At 39.5% G+C, this 22,684-nt stretch overlaps 1 protein-coding gene across 1 annotated transcript in view; it reads left to right on the top strand.

The window, feature by feature from the left end:
- The window catches only part of MTHFD1L (methylenetetrahydrofolate dehydrogenase (NADP+ dependent) 1 like), a 190,607-nt gene that overhangs the window by 85,066 nt on the left and 82,857 nt on the right, over positions 1-22,684 (top strand). The window contains exons 21-22 of the mRNA XM_072995277.2: positions 18,682-18,821; positions 22,115-22,156. Coding sequence (XP_072851378.2) covers positions 18,682-18,821; positions 22,115-22,156 — 182 coding nt within the window. The remainder of the gene's footprint in view (positions 1-18,681; positions 18,822-22,114; positions 22,157-22,684) is intronic.

The following is a 22,684-nucleotide window of genomic DNA, read 5'->3' as shown; positions in this document are numbered from 1 at the left end:
AGAGGTATTGGGTATGCCAAAAAACCTCAAATGAAAAGAAGTAAATGAAAAGAAGTGGAAGACAGAAAACTTATTAGATCTAATAGAAGAATAGAAATGGGCATGAATCAGAAAAATGATGATTCATTTTGATTTGTGATTCATCAAGGTTGACAAATCATGAACAACAAATTCATGATTTTTTCCTGATGAATCAATTCATCAATTCATTTTTGCTTGTAAACCCTTTAAAATGCCCCCCAGCACTCAGAATTACCAGAATCACAAAGAAGCTTCCCCGACTCTCCTCTACAAGCCCTGCAAGTCTGGTGAAGGTTGGGTTTCAGACATCCAAGTTACACACTCACAAAGTGGTTCCCCCAGGAAAGTGCCCTTTCTTCACTAATCTTGGAGGGACTGTAAAGGTGAGTCAGAGGAAGCTGCCCTGTACGTTTGGTGTCTCTAGGTGCCTGGGGGGCCATTTTATAGCCCAACGAATCAATGAATAAAAAAATCATTAAACTTCATTGATTAATATTTGTCAGTGGGATCGATTGAGATGAATACAAATGGACAAATTAGTGATTTTTTATTAATTTTGCAATTTGTTTTTTAATTGTGCCTATCCCTAGAAGAGAAACCAAAATAGGAAAATAAGATGACATCAAATATAGAAAATTACAAAGGACTGAAACACACTTAGGGAAACCAAAGACAAATGAAAAAACACCTAGGCCAGTGTCCTATTGAGCTTCCACTAAGCAGGGAGTCCCACTAGCTTATTTATTTATTTTTATTTTATTTATATCCCGCCTATCTGGTCTTACGACCACGCTAGTGGGTCCATGTGCGGTTGCTATACAAGGAAAGGGCAACTTTTAGTAATTGCCACTTGCCCAATGGCACCACCTGCACAAGTCGCACCATTCTGTATTATTAGACTGATGAGACTTTTCACTCAGCAAGTATTCAGTAGAATACTAGCCCAAGAAATTATAAAACATGTAAAAGGCAGAAAGCTAGGATAATTCATTCATATATTAGGAATCAAAACAAATTGTTAATGCCTATTCTTTCAAGGTCAATAAATGGGAAAATAAACTTCTTGGCTGAAGAAGATAACTGGTTTGGATATAACATAACATTTTGATCTACTAGATAGCTGAGTAGTTTAGGCAAAGCCAGAGGTTGGCAGTTTGATTCCCCACTGTTCCTCTTTGATAAGGGTTGGACTCGAGAATCCATAGGGTCTCTTTGAGCTATGCATTTCTAAGATTATTATTGTTTAGAGTAGACACTTCAAAGCTGAAATAGCCATGATGACATCCAGCCTCCAGTAGGATTAAAATAACTCATGTAGATGAAAAACATATAAGTGCAAAAGGTTAGTAACAGTGTTTAGGGCCCAGGAGATCCATAGTTTCTAAAACTAGTTTCCAAATTTCCAGATGGCACAGAATAATACATTTCTGGAAAAAATTCCAGTACACATCAAGAGACAAATCTGTTTCTTGGCCATGCCAATTCTGCATGTGTTCATTCAATGATCCATTTATCTTTTTTTCCACATTAGTCTGTGCACTAAAAAAGACTCATGAAAATATCACTTCTTGTGTCTTCATACATGCTTTTTAACATGTTCCTTGCAAATTGTATTTTTCACGAATTTTTCATTCATTTGCTCCTGAAATACATGTTTTTGTGTGCATTTTAACTGAGAAATACACATTTAGGATTTACATGCACACACACATTTTGATACATTTGAATCAAGGAATATGTCCCAAAAATGTGGAGATATGTAAAAGCTGAAGGATAATCACCTTCTGATCAGCTAGTGACCCAGAAGTATGCATCAGCTGACTTAGTGAAAAAATGCAATCCCAGATAAAATTCTCAAGCATCTCTAGTTTTCCAGTTCAAGCGTTGGAATGGTCCGTCCTGATAGTTTGCAAGAGTCTGCAAGGCTGCAAGATTTTATCACTTACACTGTTTCAGGGAGAGAATTAGTAACACAGTTATCCTTTCCCCATGTGCAATCTTTTAATAACCTGGTTTCCTTAAATAGTGTTGGATTATCATTTTGATTGGTAGTACAGTATATCTGGAAAGCATCAGACTGGGAAAGGCTACGACTGGGCTTTCCCTAGCATGGTTTGCCTGATTTTCTGGTACAGAGATTTCAGATAAGTGACATAAAAACACAATGATCAAATGATGCCAGCACCATGCCAGAACTGAAGGTATGCATTGGCCTTTAGAATGCATAAAAGTACAGTACTGTGTACAGTTTGGAAGCGTGCCCAATCTCATGAAATTCTTGAATGGTTAGTAACTATGGAACAGTTATATAATAAGTCAAGGGCAGGGACAGATGTACGGCTTTTAAAAATATATTGGGCCATAACCATTGAATAGAGAATACAATTTTATGTATTTTGTCTTTGCTGTTCGTCACAAAATAAATCCATCATTATTTCTAGTTCTTTTAAAAAAGAGTATTAGTTTCAGATTTGTATATTTTTAATGGAAGTTTTATTGAAGAGATTTTTTTGCTGTTGTTTCCAACATATATAATAAAATCAGAATACTCCCAAGTGCTGTATGATAGGATTCACTTCTCTTATTGCACTAGCAGATAATTGGTGAAATTCTGGGAGGCTTTGTGAATGTTGTTAAGCTTAAGCATAAGTAAGCTTTAATAAAATGTCAAAATAATTTACCTTCTTTATAAAGCTGTTCATCAGGCTAGAATGGATGAACAGTAGTTGCTTGGCACATACGAGTGCAGCACATACACAGTCATATTTCAAGAATAGTCTTATACATAGCCATACTCAAAAGGGTATAGCAAAAGGCTTATAAATCACATTATAAAAATAGAATAGTATGTATTTAAAAGAAGGAAATTAATAATACTCAGTACACACAGACATGTATGTATATATGTACAGTATATATGTGTGTATATATGTATGTAAGTATATAGCAAAACACTTTGCAGAATTTCTTTGGTAGAATTTCAGAGCTCTTTATGATTGTTCTTTGAAGCTTGACCTCCCTGAAACATTACCATGCATTGACAGTTCCAGAACATTAGCTCCTATGCCTATCGTATGTCATAATATTCCCTCTCTTTTGAGGCTACAAATCTTTGCATAGGTTTGGAAAACATCATGCCTTCTTAGTGTGCTACTGCAGCAAAACAAACAAACAAACAAACAAACAAACAAATAAATAAATAAATAAATAAATAAAATTAAAGTCTTTTGAACCAAATTTTAAATTAGTATAGTAGGACAGCAGTTTCTGCAGGGTTTCCGGTCCAAGCCTCTCTACCACGGATGTTGGAAATCACAGCTAACAAACCCTATACAGTATATAGCATAGTCTCTGGTCCCCTCTAATGGCTAATTCCAGTAGTACCTCTTAGAAACATATATTTCTGTTTTTTGTTTTTGTTTTTAATTTTTAGTATTTTCAGGCAGCCGATTAGTGAGAACACGAGTATTGATCTCATGAATACAGCAGCCCTAGTAGGAAGATGTGCATTAACTGCAGGCCCTGCACTGCACTATAGGCAATCTTTTACGTTTCTTCTGAGCCCAAAAAAAAATCAAGAACAAAAACAAAACACTTTGCAATATATGCACATAGTGAGGTGGAGAAGGCTCCCATTTGCAGATGGAAATTGCTATGAAGCTTGGTAAGAATCATACTCTGGGTTGATGGGCTAGAACTGTCATACATCTATGACAGCCACAACAGATGTTAGCTGTCTGTCCATTCCCCTTGCTTCCATATTGTCTAGCAATTTTGTGTTCTTCCTTGCTGTCTGTCTGCAGCAGCCCCTGATGTGAAAAGGGCCAAGAAATCATGCCCTTGACATTGGGGATGGCAGGGGGAAGAACTAGAGTACAGCAATTACTGGTGGCAGACACATATGGATGTAAGTCAGAAATCTGAAAGGCAAGAAGAGAATGAAGCACACGAAAATAAAAAGGTTTTATTTCTGTACCTCTCTCTGACTTCTTGTATTTTGTCAGAATGTAGGCATGGTCTGAGTTTGGCAGCAGAGTGTTTTGGGGCCAAGTGCTGGGGGGCGGCAGGGAAAACACAATTCCAAAGCCATGAAGGGGTGGGTAAAAGAAGACAGAACATACCAGATGTTATCTAGAGGAATTACTCATTCAGTCACTGGTTTCATTTTCCTCTGTTTCTGTTTTGTCCCCTCCCCACAATAATGCAAGAGCAAACCTCTGCAAATAATTATCTCTTGTGGGAAATAATCTTTTCAATATAAAGGAGTATCATTTGGCACTGCATCATATTTTTTTAAAAAAAGAAAAGAAAGGCCCAGTGGACTTGTTTCACTTTATCCAGCTGTGTCTCTTCTCAAGCTAGACAATGGAGAAAACTGGGCCATTACCTGATTTTAGAATTAAGGTTATTAATGATCAAGTTATGGAATGCAAAGACAAATGAGGAGTGAGGACTACAGTGTACTTTTTACCTCAGAAAAATCTAAGATCCATTATTATTGCTAGATAATATTCTCATTAGGTGAATCAGCTTTCAAGAAAAAGGCTTTGACAATCAACAAACACGTATATTGATATCTTTCAACCCAAAAACTATCAGTTCCAAATTTTCAACTCCAAGTTGCTTCATTATGAAAACACCCTATAAAATAAAACATTCATATCCAGACTGGCTAACTCTTTGTGTTGCCTAGATCTTATTCCTGGCATAGCAATAACAGTGGTGTGGAAGATTTGGGGCAATATTTTTCAGCTTGTTTAAGGTGATGTTTCTTCTAAAGATACAAAGCATAAGTGGTGAGTTAGGTTCATACATCCAAGAGGGAGCTGTAACTAGTCACATTGTCATTTTTAAGGTATTTTCTTGAGATATTTTAAATTTTTTTAAACCCCTATACGAAGGGTTGGCAGAGTAAGCTTTGTTGGACTACAGCTCCCATCAGCTTGAGCTGGTGGTGAAGAATGCTTGGAAGCTGCATTCCAGAAACATCTGGAGGGATGCACTTCACGTGTACTTTAGTGTTCTTCCTAGCCCTAGGAAAGGAACAATAGGGCTGCGTCTGCTGATTTGTCCAAACCATCAGGTCCCCTGTAGGCTCCGCCTCCCTTCCAACTATATATCAAGCAATGAGGTACGAAATGGGGTGCCTCTTCTTCAGAAGGGGCTCCCTGTGTGATTTAGAAGCTGGGTTGTGGAGGGAATACAGGGTCCGAGTCTTGTGAGTCCAGAGCCGTTGCCGCTGCCTCCCTTCACATAGTAATGGCATGGCTATGAAGGTCAAAATAGGGCTTTGATACCCTGCAGGTATGTTCGACTGCAAGTTCATGAGCTGGCTCTGCAGTTTACTGTTCTTTAAAAATGTTTTTTTCGGAACACAGCCAGGTGGTAAGCCAGAGAACTTTGGGGTAGAGAGAGATACAGCTGGATGTTATCAGTATATAGTTGTTACTGCAAGCTTCAAGAGTTGATTGGGCTTCCCAAGGACAATGGGGAGAGATAAAGGAATAGGTTTCTGAGAACAGAGAGAGAGAAAAAACACCTTTCTTTGATAGCCACCTGCCTGACTTCTGAAGGGGGGGAGAATTACACCAGGGAAGATCTCAACTGTCACATAGATATACGCATAAGGAGAAAGAGCAGGCAGTCCTTAATCTATACAGCTTCAAACTGTGCTTTGTAACTCAAGAATACGACCTTGACTTATGCCCAGAGACAAAGTGGACTTGGGGATGTAGTAAAAACTAGGCTGTGGTAGCTGGCATTTTTCATTCCACAGTTGAGTCTCTTGTGAGATAATTTTACAAAACTTGTCACTGCAGCAGCTACTGCAAACACTGCCTGCTAGCTTGCAAACAGACCTGCTAGATAAGCTAACCAAGCTAGACATCAAAAGGCAGCATTTTGTTTCCAGTCTAGGTCTCTAATACCATGCCAAGCAGGGGTGACTACAGTTCCCATAACTGTTAACTATTTGCCCTACTGGCTGAGAGGTCTGGAACTCAACATGCTGAACAATGGAAGGGTCAAAGTTTCCGTTGCCCTGATACGAATGAAGTATTAGCAGATGCCAAGAGTTTTGGAGTTGAGTCTCTGTACCTTCTGTTAGGTGAAAGACTGTTTGCTCCTTTTAAGTCTCCATGCTGAAATGTGGGTGCATCAGTTTGCTTTTTAATATTTGTTTTCACGTATGTCTTTACAAAACACTGAGGCAGACTGCTCCACAGATAATTGATGCAGGTGTCTGTTCATCAGACATCTGCTAACAAACCTCGGCTTTGCTCCATCTCTCATTGTAATTTATAGTCCCAATTGAAGGCATTTCAGTAGATTTTCCCTCAGTGCAAAATATAGCTAACACAGGGAAATTCTTTGTCTCCCACAGGCAAAAAAATAAGCGAGGTCAGTCTCTCTCTTTCTCTTCTTAGAAATTCATAAATCAAGTTCAGCAACACTGTCAAAGGCACTGCTTCACATAACTCACTTCTATCGATTCACAAAATGAGGGAGTTCTCCAGTTCTAATTAGAAACGTGGGGGGAGGGGAATAGTAGTAAGCCCCCCCCCTCAATTTCTGCAATTTATTATCTTCATACAGACAGAGCTGAATATAAGAACAGCTATGTGAAAACCTGCTCAGTTGTGGGACTGAATCTATTATTATCAAAGAAGATTGGAACTAGGCTGAAATAAGATGGCCCTTTGCACTTGATACCTCCCATGGGGCTCTTGAGAGGACAATTTGGAAATGGCAGCCCCCTCACCCTCCTCTCTCAGTTGCTCCCTCCTGAAAGTGGCTTTTTATTCTCACAAAATGGTTTTGGGGTTACTTTTATATTTAGTTGTGTGTAGCGTGTAATTTGGCCTTCTCTAATTACAGTTTCCAGAGAACCAGTACAGTATGGTGTAGTAGATAAGAGTGTATGACTGGGACACAGGAGACCTGAGTTCAGATTCCTACTTTGGTCATGGAGACTCACAAGGGCCGGGGGGGGGGGGAGCCATGGTAACCCACTCTTTGAACAGTTCATATACCTCAAAACACCTTTTAGGGTTACCATGTGTTGAGAACAATTTGATGGTGCGTAAGAATGACAGATTCCATTTCTCAAAATAAAACCTAAAGCTGCCAACCAATTGAGAACCAGAGACTTTATAGTTGCTCTAGGTCTTTTCTTCTTTTGTAATAATATAAAACTACATCCACGTACAGTACTACAATAAAAACTGTAATAAATCTCAGTGCATCTTGGCAACTGAGTGGGCATTGTGGGGACAGGATCCCTCATGATGCATAGATACGGGCTATATGTGGATTCTGTATAGATAATGGGTGTGTCTCTAGACAAATATAGATGGATTATATGGTTATATGTGGCTTATAGAGAGGAAGAGATAGACATAGAAATAAATTGTTGAAGAAAAAAAATCACTTTAGCCAGTCAGCAGCTGGGAGCAGTCTGTGGTCTGAGCTGGAACTCAGTTTTGCAGCATTATGATGGAGAGCTTGAAACTTGCTGTGTCATGCATGTTTGCACCAAATGACAAAGACACTGATATTCTGATCTGACACATTCTTCAGTAGCGTAACGTGTGTTGTTCCCTCTACTAACGGCACTCGGAATGTCTACCCCTGTGCATGAGACTCAAGTGTGCAGATATTTTGGCTCCTCCTCCTTTTCCAAGCAGGATCCCCGCTTTGAAAGTTAACACCTCTGGTATTCTGATGATTAGATATTGTAACCTTGGAGTGTAGGCCTCTCCGGAGGTTGACAGTGATACTTCCAAATGCAACTTGCACTGTTACAATAACTGTATCACTGGTCACTTACTGTACGTTTCTTCTCCAAAAAAGTGCCTTTATCTTTTCTGTTCAGCTGCAAACCTTTAAAAGGGTTAAATGCCGATGCTTAGAGCTTATTGAAACTCAGGCATGTTGGTCTGGAAGCCTGTGCATAATTATAGGAACACACAGTTTAGTTGTAACTATTTTGAACTTATTTTCTAAGTCATAACTTCTAGCCATTTTCTCTACCTAACCTTTACCTTATACCCTTTGCCTCATCTTGCCTTCAGCCATCTTTACCTCATGTGAAAAACTTGAGTTATACATTATAGCACTACATTTGATTTTGCTTCAGTTCTCTTTCCCCTATGTCACAAAACAGGAGTGAGCTATGTACTGCTCATTCTATGAAGTACATTTTAAAAAGCTTTTTAATTGAAAAGTAACATTTAGCTATTTAACACTGACAGTTTTTAAACTCAAGTGATGGTCATTTCTCATTTCAGTAACTTTTGTACATTAGTGAGAATCTTGATAAAGGAGAGTAGTGCTTTAAATTTTAATTTGCCATTTGCCATTTTCGACCTCTATAGTAACAACATTTTATATATTGTCAAAGGATATTTCCATTTTCAGATCAGTTCAAATGTTCCAGGCCTGAGTCCTGCCATTAGAAAAGGGTATATCTGTTTCTTTTCTAACATAAAATTTATTCTTTACTGCAAGAATGCTCGAGCTGCTGTTGAACTAAGGCTTTGGCAGTGTGGCTCGCCTTTGGCCCTCCCCCCGGATAACATGAGACCTTTTGGTCTCACGAGAGAAATTGGGCAAGAGTGGGGGGAATGTTAGGTTATTTAAGGGACGTTCCCCCCTCTTCCCACCCCTTTTCCTTTTTTGAGGCCCACGCGCCCGCCCTATATTCTACTGTGAGTTTATCTAGTAGGAATTGTTGTTTGGTTAGTTTACTTCAGAACTTAGAAATCATATATATGTGTATTACATGTATTGTATATATTATATATATTATATGTAAAGAGACAGACAGATAGACAGATAAACAGAGATTTATACCTCTCTGTATGATGCTTTATGTGGAGTTTGTCCTAAAAGCAATTTACAAATGCTTAAATAAATAAAATAGACTGGAGGATGAAATGCTTTGAGCCCTCAAAAGGCAGCATATAAATGCTAAATATTGTTTTTTTAAATAATGTGTGTTTCTTCTTTTTGCTGTGGAGGCTTGAGGGTTATAGAACTATGAGGAACTCAGATGTTTTAGATATTGAGTGAGTGGGATGCTGAAAAGTGAAAAGTTTATGGAACCTTTTTGGAACACTTGAAAAGATATGAAAATACTATGTTCTGTCATCAGCCTTAAAGAGGGTCATATTGTGCAAACAGCTAGTTCATTCACCCTTCTGCTGTAGTAACAAAAAAACCCAAACAAACTTGGTGTCCTTTCGGATGAATCGTGATCCATCCTGGTTTGTTTTGGCAGCTGCTCAGTTTGGTGCTCCACTGCTTACAATAAGCACTAGCCATTTCTTCTCCACCAAAATGCCTTGGGCGCATAAGGTTAGAGTTCAGGTATTTCTGTGACTTTGAACTTTTCCTTTCCATAGCTTCCTTGCTGACAGCTGCACCAGGACAGATACTGTTTACATCATGGAAGTAGATGGCAGCTAGCAATTCAGAATTTCCATTTCCTCTTGCATTGTTCTGGAATTTGGCCTTGACAGTCTCATGTCCTGAAACTTAGCCTAGTGTGCATGTTTCTTAGTAGGGTCTTCCAGTGTGTATGCTGCATTTTTATTTAGATCTTTTGATAGTCAATGCTGACCGCATTCATTAAAATCTGCCTTTGTTTACAAGAAATTTTACTGCCAGGGAAATTTAATTTTCTTATCACTGTTTCATTTGTGTCCTTGCAGACTGAAACATATGGCCTTTTGTCGGGGCCCTTCCACAGCAAAACGTACAGTTCTGTGCAAGGCTAATGTGGAGCTGCTTTAAGCATAATAAACATATTTTCTGGTGGCTTTCTTTTTAAAAAAAACTGAGAAAGATGATAAGCTGCTTCAGCCAGAGCACAGTTTGTATTCTATAAAAGGAATTGTCTCATTACAGTATGTTGCATGTTAATACAGTGGTGCCTCGACTTACGAACATCCTGACATATGACAATTTCAAGTTATGACCAGCTCCAGCTGCAAAATTTTGCTTCAACTTGCGACCGGAGCTTTGAATTATGAACAGAAAAAGGCAGGGGAAAAAAGCGGGGAACTCAAAGTGCTAACTGTTTATGGCAAAGAGGCTGCTTCTTTGTAGCTCTTTCGCCTCAGCAGTTAGAGTGTGCGATCAGAGGAGGCTTTGGACTGCCTGGTAAGGTAAGGTGCTGCTTTCTGCTTTTTAAAAAACTGTTCTGGGTGGGTTTTGCAGTGTGGTTTTGGGCTGGGGGTTATGTTTCTGTGCTGTGATGGTCTTGCAGTCTTTGTTTTTTTGGGGGGGGGGTTCCGCATTTCCGATGGGTCTTGCAGGGTTTGTTTGCTTTTGGTGCCTCCCCATTTCTGATGGGTTTTGCACAGTTTGTTTGCTTTTTGCTTTGCTTGTTTTGCATTCCCGAAAGGTCTTGCACGGTTTGTTTGCTTTCCCCCTCTTGGCTGGAATGGATTAATTGCATTTCCGATAGGTCTTGCATGGTTTGTTTGCTTTTTGTTTTCTTTTGTGTGTGTGTGCATTTCCAAATGGTCTTGCACGGTTTGTTTGCTTTTTTGCTTTGTTTTGTTTTGCATTTCTGAAGGGTCTTGCATGGTTCGTTTGCTTTTCTTTCTTCCTTTCTTTTTTTCCTTCCTTCAGCTGGAACAGATTAACCATGTTTGCACTGTGTGGTTTTTTTTGGGGGGGGTTGGTTTTTTGGGGGGATTTTTTTGGTGATTTTTTTCCTTCGGCCGGAACTGATTAATTGCATGTCAGTGCATTCCTATGGCAAATGGTGTTACGACTAATGACCATTTTGAGTTACCGCCGGAGTTCTGGAACTGATTAAGTTTGTAAGTCGAGGCATCACTGTAACTGCATTGGAAAAGTAGACAATAGGAGCCATAAATGCTGAATCTTGAGAATAGCAGTTTCTTTAAAAGAAAAACAAACAAAAAACAGAATGCCACAATAGAATTATATATATGGAATTATATACAGTATAGTAGCTATTTTAGTAAAAGAGCAGAAATAAAAAAAAGTATCATCTTTAATTTGACTTTCAATCTTCCTCTTGTACGTGAGCCTCTTTATATCCCTTTTGTACCATATCTAATTCTGGACTTTAATTTATTTCCTTAGCTATATTCTCTGGAAAGTTGTCTCTCCAAATATAGCAATGTTTGAAGAAGGAAAAGCTAAGTTCTGTTTTCTCATTAGTTCTCTTCCACAATGCATTTAGATTTGTTAGATGCCCAAGGTCAGGAGAAAAAAATAATTTGGAAGGAAATTCAGAATTCACACAGAATCTACTATTTTCAGGTTTCTTCACATGTTACATATTTAGTTATATATTTATGGCATTTTAAGTGTAAACCTCAAAAGTGTGAAATTTTAAAGGTGACAAAAAGGCCCTTAAAACATTTGTGGGGTCACTGATGAAACAACCCTATGCATCTAAATGAGCCACAATCAGTTCTAAGCTGCTCCTGGGACCGCACCAGACCATCGTGCCTACACCCAGAAGGAGCCAAAGACCATCTGCCAGCCATTAAGAGCCTCTTGGCGCAGTGGTTAAAATGCTGTACTGCAGCTAAAACTGTGCTCACGACCTGGGGTTCAAATCCCAGGTAGCCGGCTCAAGGTTGACTCAGCCTTCCATCCTTCCGAGGTCGGTAAAATGAGTACCCAGCTTGCTGGGGGGGCAATGTATAGCCTGTATAATTAAAATTGTAAACCGCCCGGAGAGTGCTTGTAGCGCTATGGGGCGGTATATAAGTCCAATAAATAAATAAATAAATAAATAAATAAACAAACATGTAGTATATAGACAACTGTAATCAGAGGGATGGAGCTGATGGCGGGCTCCTGTTGTGTACTCTACAGGTTGCCAAGAATGGCTGTTGTACAATGAGGTAGAAGTGCTGTTATGGCCCCTTATCCCTACCCTAATGATTACGGGTGGATTGTCAGATCATCAAATTGACTGGGACATATTTGGGCATACTGAGTGAGTGTTGTGGCTCAACAAACAATCTGCATCTGGGGCTGCCACTATGGGTATCCCTCCATTCAGCTGGCCCTAGAGTGCCTCCCAGTAAAATAGTAAAATACCCTTTGAAGTATTTTAAACTACTGGCTTTAGACAGTCCTGAGAAGCAGAGCTGCAACAACTGGAGATCTGATCGAGCAATAACTTCTGCTGCCATTGCAATAACTTCTTCGGCTACTGAGAGAAAGCAGTAAAGAAAGTGGCTACTCTTGTTGTGATGGATCCCTGTTTTGCCCCAATGTTGATCTGATACCCTCCTGCTACTGTTTACTCAGCAGGCAATTTTCAAACCTGCCCTATCCCAGCTGCCAGTTGTGGATTTGTAAGTAGATCTGGGGCACCACAAAACAGCTGGCAGAGCTGTTGCAAGGAGATATCTAGACTGCATGGTGACCTCTGTCTGAGCTATCCCTGGAATCTCAGTGGTTGACATGTCCAGGGCAGACCATGGGATTTAATGGTGTGGGAGAGGAGAGGGGGGGTTCAGCTATTATTTGCCTTCTACCTTTGCATAACCAGCTCAGTCTGCAGTGTTACTTTCAATTTCCCCTTCCCTCCATACAAATTGTTGACCATGCTTTTTTAACCTGACAGATACCAAATGAAAGATACAAAGGATCCATTGTGATGTTATGTCACTCCAGGTGAAGAGAGAATCCTTGCTATTGATTGATTGATTGATTGATTGATTGATTGATTGATTGATTGATTGATTGATTGATTGATTGATTGATTGATTGATTGAGCGAGCTTATATGCTGCCCATTTAGACATAGTCTATTGTGGGCTGCTCACAAAACATGTAGTAAAAACAATATGTGATAAAAACAATTAACAATTAAAATAACAGTTTCCAACATTAACACAAAACAGAATAGAGAAAGAGAAAGAGAAAGAATTACGTAGTGTCCGGAGGACACTACTCTCCCCTGTAGTCGCCCTAGAACAGTGATGGCAAACCTATGCCACATGTGCCAAATCTGGCACACGAAGCCCTTCTGGCACGCAAGTGAGTGGCCCACCCACCCACCGTTGTGGGAACAAACCTTTTGAAGTGGCTGCAGCTGGGATTCCCCCTTTCTCTTCCTGTTCTGGTCCTTTAACTTTCTGTCCGTCCCCATGATTCCCCCTTTAACTTCCTGTCCATCCCCATGATCCCCCCTGAAACTGCCACTTCCTGTTCAAGTTCTGGTCTTCCAGGCGGCACCCCCTCATTTTGGTTTGAGCCGAAAAAGGTTTGCCTCCACTGGTCTAGAATCAGACAAAAACTCCTGATTTGGTGCATTTCTGCATACTTACCTGAACAAAGTGCATATCCCAAACTGGAGCTCACATTGCACCCTGACAATGCTCCACAACTTACGCAGCACAGATTTTTATATTTAAAAAATCCTGTTGCATGAGGGTTAATAATGCCCTTGAGTCTCTCTTACAGCCACTGAAATTGCTTTCACACATTACAAAGAAATACTTTGGATTGTGCCGATACTGATATGTGTTCTTACTTTTTATGCTCTTTGTTTAACCCCTTCTTTTGTAAATCATTGTCACCAGAACATGAATATATTGGGCCTTGACATAAATCAAGTTGCCATTTTACCTATAATTGCATAAATAGCTCCTTTAATCACATAATTGTTAAACTAGGATTAGCTTGAATCTTTCTTACTCTGTTGGCCTCTGCTTACTTATGTTTTCATTGGCTTTCTGACTTGCAGGCAGGAAATAATACAAAAGTGATTGTGCTGAATATTTGAGCACAAACAGGTTTCAAAGTACATGGTTTTGGCACAGAGCTTTATCTTTACATTTACTCTCTGTTTTATTTCCTTTGCAGTAGGTAGCCTTCATCCTAGCAGCTTTTATACAGCATCCTGTTTCCTTCCTTGCTCAGAGGTTCAGAGTGCTGGCCCTCCTAACTCTGTATTTCTCCCACTTGAGTTCTTAAACTAAGAAATTAAACTCATTTTTTGGAATAGGTCTCCCAAACTTCTTCTCCTTTTGTAAAAGCTGAGTTAATAGGCTTGCACTTTTGTCTCCTTTTGCCTACTCTGATATCTGAAATGTTTCCACCTCACTCCAAAGGAGATTGGGAAACATGAAAATGAGTGATAATCAGGGAAGGGCTAAGATCTGGAATGTCTGTGTGAACACTTTTGTGTTCACATAAAAATTTAGGAACATATTTGTTTTTAATACCAGGATTTGTTGAACATGTGGATTTCATGCCTTTTTTATGTTCCGCCTTAAAGACTAGGTAGATCTAAGCTTTTTGAAAAATTTGCAGGTTCAGACTGTAGTCAAGAATTTCATTTTCAAGGCTTGGCAGAAAGTTAATAACGCATCACCAATGAGCCATTGGCCAGTTTCCATTGGAACACCTAATGACTGCTGTCTCTGGGATTCTTGCAAAGAATTGGACTAAGGAGGGGGCCTTGGTCAAGCAAGATGGTAGTTAGCATTGTAAAGAAGTATGTATATATATATATATATATATACTGTCTGCTTAGGATTATTTATTAATAAGGAATGAATTTTCCCTTCTTGGATCTAGACCTTAATATGGTAAGATAATTTGTGTATTTTAGAAAAGCCAATAGCAATGCCATCAGGAGGCTAGACTCCATTACAAGCCTGGATTCTAGCAGGGCCATGCAGGGTGGAAAGTTCACAGTTAACACATGAAGCTAAGATGCATCCACCCTCTTCAGAAGTAACAGCCAGATCAAAAGAAGAGAATGGATAGTTCCAATGGGGGGGGGATTTCTTGAAGTCAGCTATTGGGCACCAGCAGCAGGAGAGAGTGTCACTGGAGGAACATCTTTCACAAATAATGGCAGTGACACTCAAGCTAACTTTTGTTAGTACTGTGCAGAAGAAGGCCATGGTAAACCACTGCTGAACCTTTCTTACCTTGAAAACCCTATGATGAGACAGTCCAAAATGAAATAAAATACTGTAGAAGATGACACTCCCGGGTTGGAAATCATTCAGTCAGCTGTGGGAGCAAAGGGCAAGTACAAATAGTGCTGTCTCTAGTGATGGAAGTAGATTGAAGCCGAAAGAACATCTAGTGGCTGAAGAGGTGAAAGGAAAGTCTATACAATTGAAACACAGAATGTGAGAATTAAGAATCAAAGCAAACTGAAAACCATAAAGAAACAAATAGAACTATCATAATGGCCAGTGCAACGAAATAAGTAAAACACAAGAAGAGGAAAAGCAAAAGATCTGTTCCAGAAGATCCAAAAAAATCAAAGGAAAATTTAAGCCTAGGTTAACAATGCTGAAAGACCAATAGCAAAACACATTATCTGACCAGAATAAAATAAAAAAAAGTGGAAGCAGTATACTGAAGACCTATACAGAAAAGATAAAAAGACTCCTTTGAAGAGGACTCCAATGATGAAGAACCTGCAGTTCTACAAAATGAAGTGAAAACTGCTCTGAAAGCACAGGGAAGAAATAAATCACCAGTGTTGTACGGGATACAGATAAAACTATTTCAAGAGACCAAATCTGTCAAAATTCCTAAAAATATGTGCCAGAAATATGGAAAACAAAATACCAATGGCCCGCTGATGGGAAACATTCAATATTAGAGATGTGCTCTAGCACCAAAATTTAGATTCAGAATTCAGATGTGGAATTACAACCCTTTGGATTCAGAATTTTTAAAAATTGGATTTTTCCCCTTTAAAAAAAACACAGCAGGCAAAACATTTTTAAAGAAAGTCCCTGTGTCCTCTGACACCTTCCCAGTGATTATGCTGAACAAAAAAAGTACACACCAACAACCAACAGTGCTTAGGTATTAGGAAATGATTGTAATAGGCATACAGATTGAACTTTGAAAAGTGGAAAGCTGCAGCAGAACACAAAACGCTTCCAATGAAAATCACACACACATGCACACACAGAGATCTATTACCTTAATATATCTGTCCATATATAACAACAAAACTTATATATTATATTTCCCAAGGTGACCTAAACCTAATAATAGTTCCATATTGGTTTATATTGTGTTGATCTATGAATCTACTTATTCTAGACCTTATTCCTAACTATATTAAGTAAATAATACAGAATGAGGTTTAGATAATGTAAATGTAAGCTGAGGGCTTACATTTACTGGTGCAGTGCAGGTTTGCACCACATTGATTTTAGTAGGTCTGCTCTAAGTATGACTACGCCTGAATCCAGTCCACTGTATAAGAACTGGTTTATTATCCATTGAAGATGATTACACAGCACATGAATAAATTGTAGAATTCAGTGTCACAGGATGTGGAGGTGGCTGCCAACCTGGACAGGCTTAAAGGGGGGTTAGATAAATTTATGGGGATTAAGACCACCAGTGGCTACAGGTCAGTATGACTGTGTGTCGTGTTTAGCCTCAGAGGCAAGATGCCTTTGTATATTAGTTCTAGTGAGCACAAGTTGGAGGGTGCAGTTACACTCATGTTGTACTTGATGTAGGCAAGTGGCTGATCATTACATGAACAGAACATTGTACTAGACAGGACTTTGCTCAGATCCATAATGGTTTTTCTTGTGTTCTTATGCAAAGGATTTTTAGAGCAGGCTCCCTGTGAATAATTGACACAAGACTGTCAAGTATCCCTGGTGCTTCTGGCAGCAACAAATCTGTAGATGTCATTTGTTGGCTTGCACCTCATTATACGTCATGTATGGCAGCAACCCTAACACACAAACTGTCTCAGCCTGCTTCTGCAAGGTCCTCACTGTTCCCTTATTCTGTATACGTATTTTATCCTCATAGATGAATTCAAATGTGGTAAGGAAAACACTGTTTTAGGAACATAGACATGATTTACTTGTAGACCTTTGGTCTAGATCAGTGGTTCTTAACCTTTTGAAAGAAACCCCCCCTTGAGCCATTGAGGAAGTTATCATCGCCCCCCTCCCTGAGGTGATGATATCTTACCTACCTACCTACCTACCTACCTACCTACCTACCTACCTACCTACCTACCTACCTACCTACCTACCTACCTACCTACCTACCTACCTACCTACCTACCTACCTACCTAGTCTACCTCCCCACCCTGGTGCAAGGCAGCGCTTCACAGGGTGAGGATGAGAACCAAAGAGACCCTTTCCTTCCACCCGATCCACACTCAGTGCTCCCCTAAAGGAGAAAGGCGAGACGTGGCAGGTAGAAAGAGCTGGATCATCTGGCGGCAGCAACAGCACTGGATCTACTGCCAGCACTGCGGCTGCAGTCGCCTTCACAGGTTTGGCTCATTCCAGCGCCCCCTACCGCCCCTTCTGTTATTTCGCCCCCACACCGCCCCTTTTCGTTCTACCACCCCCCTGAAAAATGAAATCACCCCCTGGGGGGCATTATTGCTCACGTTAAGAACCACTGGTCTAGATGGGCGGGGTAGAAATTCAATAAAATAAAAATAAATAAAATAAATTGTGTTTTTAATCTTGCTTTTACTATGAGTTTTAATATATCTGTTTAGTGCTTTTTAAATATAATAATTTATTTAGCTTTAACTTCATATCTGTTAATACTGTAAGTTGCCTTTTAAAAGCTGTCTTGTCAGGCCATTTGTCCATCTATCTCATTATTGTCAACGCTATAGTGATTCTTCGCAGTTTCAAAAGGGCTCTCCTAGACTTACCTGCACGGCATTTGGGTCATTTTAAGGAGAAAGGTGGGGTAAAAATATTTAAAATAAATAAATAATATTTAAATAGTGTTCTATATCTAGCAGTCCCGTCAAAATGTTAAGCAGTCTGACCCTGCCTAGCTTCCTCATATCAGGCAAGATCAGGCATGTTCAGGGTAGTTTTGCATGAAGACATCTTGATTATATGTACTCTAAAACAATAGGTGAACTGAATAGCTTTGGAGATATACTGCAGTAGCATAATTTTATTTATTCTAGCTGTTGGGGAGGACAGTGAGAAGAAATAAATATTACAAGAAATACATAGTTGCCCATAAGTGAATTTTCTCATTGTGAACTTATGAAAAGTAGAAGTTAAAAATGTAAAGGTAAAAGTTCCCCTTGACATTTAGTCTAGTCGTGTCTGACTCTAGGTCGCGGTGCTCATCCCCGTTTCCAAGCTGTAGAGCCAGCGTTTGTCCGAAGGCAATTTCCGTGACATGTGGCCAGCACGACTAGACATGGAACACTGTTACCTTCCCACCATGGTGGTACCTATTTATCTACTCACATTTGCATGTTTTCGACTGCTAGGTTGGCAGGAGCTGGGACAAGTGACGGGAGGTCAGTCCGTCGTGTGGATTCGATCTTACAACTGCTGGTCTTCTGACCTTGCAGCACAGAGGCTTCTGCGGTTTAACCCTCAGCGCCACCACGTCCCTTGAAAAGTAGAAGTTAGTGAGGTTTAAAAAGAAGACAGGAAGGCAATATAAGTGCCAAGGCTGTGAAAATTCTCACTGTCTTCTAGAAGAGTGAATGTGGAGCATGTCTTTATGAAGCGATACTTAGTCGTGCCAAGCGTTTCTCTACTTACAGAAGGGAGAGGCTCCTGCATATGTGTGTATGGTGGGTTGTCATGACAGTCAAATGAAAACTTTTCCTCTGATCCTGCCTAACTTAAACTAATCCTTTATTCCTAACAGTAACTGAAGCTGGGTTTGGTGCTGATATTGGGATGGAGAAATTCTTCAACATCAAATGCAGAGCTTCTGGCTTGGTGCCTAGTGTGGTTGTTCTTGTTGCTACAGTGAGGGCTTTGAAGATGCATGGAGGTGGGCCAAGTGTAAGTTTCTGTACCTATCTAATAAAACAAATGATGAATCTTTAAAACTCCCTACAGTTTTTAAAAGAAAGCCCTTATCATTTGAAATACGTATAAACATTTTAATTTTAAAAATTGTTGGAATAGCTCTCAGTGCACTGCAAACCAATTAACAGAGGCTCTCACTGCGCTGTCTTTCATCATGCAGATGTGGTATTATCTCTAGAGATTACATGGTTTAAGACATATTAAAGAGGATAGCTTAAAAACGATTAAATGGGAATTGACTCAGTTAGCTTCCCCCCTTCTTCCTCTCAGTTTTACCCTTGAGCTTTTATTCTTTACATTGTAGGGGTTAAATTCTGCCTGCATCATTCCTCATCCAGTCTGAACCACCATCCACTGCTAGCTTTTCACTGTCTGTTTGTCCTTCCCTCATTTCCAGTTTTTTTTTTTCCTGCTAAGCAGAGACAGACTCCAGCCAAAGTTAAACAGTTTTGAGACACCCATTAAGTTCAGTGAGAAGAGGTTACTAAAAGAAATGGAATGTAAAAGTACTTGACTGGAAGTTGCGTTCTTTTTGTCTGGATCATAGCAGTACTCTGGACAGATTATTAAAACCAACTCTCTCTTGCTTGTCTTCTAAAGTTATTTTGGTACTTTCCGCTCTCTCAGCTTGTCACCCAAGCATGCAGTCTGGCTTTCATCTTTGGTACCTCACACCCCCATCCCTGCATTTCTGAAGTACAGTTTCTTGCTAGAATCTGACCCCCCCACCCAATCTCCTCTTTTGTCGATGGCCTTCTCTCTAGCCACTGTTTATTTATAAGCATTTACTGATCCTATTTCAGCCCTCTTTCCTCTGTGCAATTTGCTTTCTGTATTGTTTGCTAACTACATTGATCACATTCAGCCAGTGTGCATTTTCTTTCAGATCAGCCCTCTCTGCCTTTGCAGCTACTACATACTGCTTTTAAATTTCACTTTCCCTGCTTTTAATATTCCCTGCAAATTCCTCAAATATTGGATGCATCATTTCATGCATATATTCATACTTTGTATTCATGCTGGAGCTCTGTAACAAAATTCATGTCTTGTACTTTGCAGTCCCAGTTTTGAAAACCTTCTGAAAAATGGTTTTTGTACTTAATATTTTGCAGACTAACTCTTTTCCTACAGCATGAGCCTAACCCTGTTTACTCGAAACATAAAGTCCTATTGATTACAATGGGACCTACTGCTATGTGAGTATTTTTTTGGAATGCAGGCCTGATATTATTTATTATTCCATTCCCCTCTTCCAACTGCAGAAATTTGGGGGCTTGGTAAAACCAATTTTGATTTTGCACCAAATGACCACTTTCCCTTCACACAGCTGAGATTGGGGAATGTCTTTGATTCAAAACTCATGTAGGATTGTTCCTTCTAAATAGATCTGAGCTGACAGAGCACAATCACAGATATGATTGACACATGTTTTAGTTGCTTTGCTTGATCAAAATGAGAAAATTCAACCAGAGCAAGAAAAATAGCTAGCCATACAGTTTGTAAGTTCCTGTGTAAGCAGGTTTCAGCCCTCTTTAACCCTACTAATATAGTCTTCCTCCTCAGTTTTGCCAGTTAAGGTGTGTTACACATTTATGCCATGCTGCTATTACTCAGCAGTTGTTTTGGTTTGACTTGTTACTTTCTGAGGAATTGGATGAAATCATAGCAGATTTATACATATTAGTAATGATTTTTGAGCAACAGAAGCATTTGGGATTTGGCAAGAAAAAGAATTTTAGAGTGAGGAGGCTGTAAATAGATGTGCTGATGGCTTTACTGGAGTAGGGAACTGGAGAGAGCAAGCCTGGCAAATCCTCTGTCCTGCACTTCTCAGTGTGATATTTTTTAAATACCCCCCCCCCAACCTACCCCTGCAATTTGCTCCTTCTGGTCTCCACTTTTGCAGCCTCCCTGCTCTCATGAACACATTGCCGACAATCTTCAGCTCTTTTACCTCTCCTGCCTTTCGACTGACCCATCTTCCCTCTTCTAGAAACCAAGACAGCTAGCTGTCAAGTGTCAGTAGAGGCAAAAGAGTGAAGGTAAAGGTTCCCCTTGACATTTAGTCCAGTCGTGTCCAACTCTAGGGCGTGGTGCTCATCCCCGTTTCCAAGCTGTAGAGCCAGCGTTTGTCCATAGACAATTTCCATGGTCACATGGACAGCACGACTAGACACAGAACACCATTGCCTTCCCACTATGATGGTACCTATTTATCTACTGGCATTTTTACATGCTTTCGAACTGCTGGGTTGGCAGGAGCTGGGACAAGTGACAGGAGCTCACTCCGTCGCGTGGATTCAATCTTACGACTGCTGGTCTTCCGACCTTGCAGCACAGAGGCTTCTGCGATTTATTGGGTAGAGCATGTATGTCCCCAGGAATTTTCTTGGGGGAGTGATGGGAAACCTATATAGTGGTATGTTAGTATCATTCATGTGCATAATGTGTATTGTTACCACACAGTGTTTGTCTGTGTACATAAAAATAAAACAATAAAGAGATGCCCCACTTGTCCGACCCCGTCAGATATCCACAGAGTAGTTTCAAGTAACACTTGACATCAACTGGTAATTAAAACTGGTGGGCAGGCTGTCACCGTCTGCAGACTGTATTGTGTATTAGGATATTCATTGGGACAAATTATTATATAGAGTAGTTGAATTGCATTCAGTAGGAATTTCAGAATTATCTCATAATTGAGCTTACAAGTGTAAAAAGCGTTTGACGTACAAACTGAAAAGACAAGCTGTAATCATACTATAATGAGATGAATCAGCATGTTTCCTAAGCACGTTACTCTGTTTTTTTTTACCCTGTTGTTCAAATTCTTTAGAATAGAGTTTGAATATTTTTCAATATAATTCAATATAATGATATAACTTCAGTTTCAGAATGGAAGTGTTAAACGTTTAGTTAATTTTAATGCATCTAATTTCAGAGATGTTGTAGATTCAGAACCTGAATCCAAAATTGTTTGGTTGTTGTTGAACTTACAGACTGCTAGGTGATGTCAAAGCACATCATAACAGTAGTTTGTTTACACAGGTATGCATTGAAAAACGCATACATACTATGGAATGAGACCCTTCAAAAATTCCCCTGGTTACACCTTTATTTAAAGATATATGTGAGAATGCTGACTTTTCTACTTTTAGAAACATATCAGAACACAACCATTTAAGGGCTCTTTCTAATTGTGAAATAACTTTTTGGGGCACATCTGAATTCTCTAACTATTGTTGTACTATATTTTGTGATTTCAGGTAACAGCTGGTGCCCCTCTTAAAAAGGAATATACAGAAGAGGTAAGAACACTTCCTGCGAGATTTAAAATTTACTCTAAATTTACTTTTAAAATGAACTCCATACAGTAACTAATTACTTGTAGTGAGATCTTTAAAAAGTTATGAGAGGACTGCCGCTCCCTGTTGCTTAACATAGTATTGTTGTGAAACTAACTTTATTTTGGCATGCTAAAGTTTTATTTTTTCTATTATGTCTGTTACCTGTCAAGTTGTAACTGGGTATCCTTGCTAGGTTGCAGAGCCACAATAAAAATGTCTGTACAATTTAAAAATATATATATATTTGGTAGCTTCCATTCATTTTCATGCAAAAGAAAATAAATTTATGGTGCTTAATCCCCACATCTCTTCCTTCAGCATTCTCAGTGCAAATAATCTGTAGGTCCCATGTGTCTAATAGTCATGCTACCAGTTCGGAGTCTACAATGAGTATAGTTTTCATGGTGAATGTCTTTGATGAAGGTAATATTGTGGCAAAAGTTATAATGCCACACAGACAGCACCTTCCAAAGTATGGGCTGTTCTTGC

The sequence above is a fragment of the Pogona vitticeps genome, chromosome 1 (assembly GCF_051106095.1).
Source record: "Pogona vitticeps strain Pit_001003342236 chromosome 1, PviZW2.1, whole genome shotgun sequence".
In the NCBI taxonomy this organism is placed as follows: domain Eukaryota; kingdom Metazoa; phylum Chordata; class Lepidosauria; order Squamata; family Agamidae; genus Pogona; species Pogona vitticeps.
This window is presented reverse-complemented; position numbering and strand designations above follow the sequence as displayed.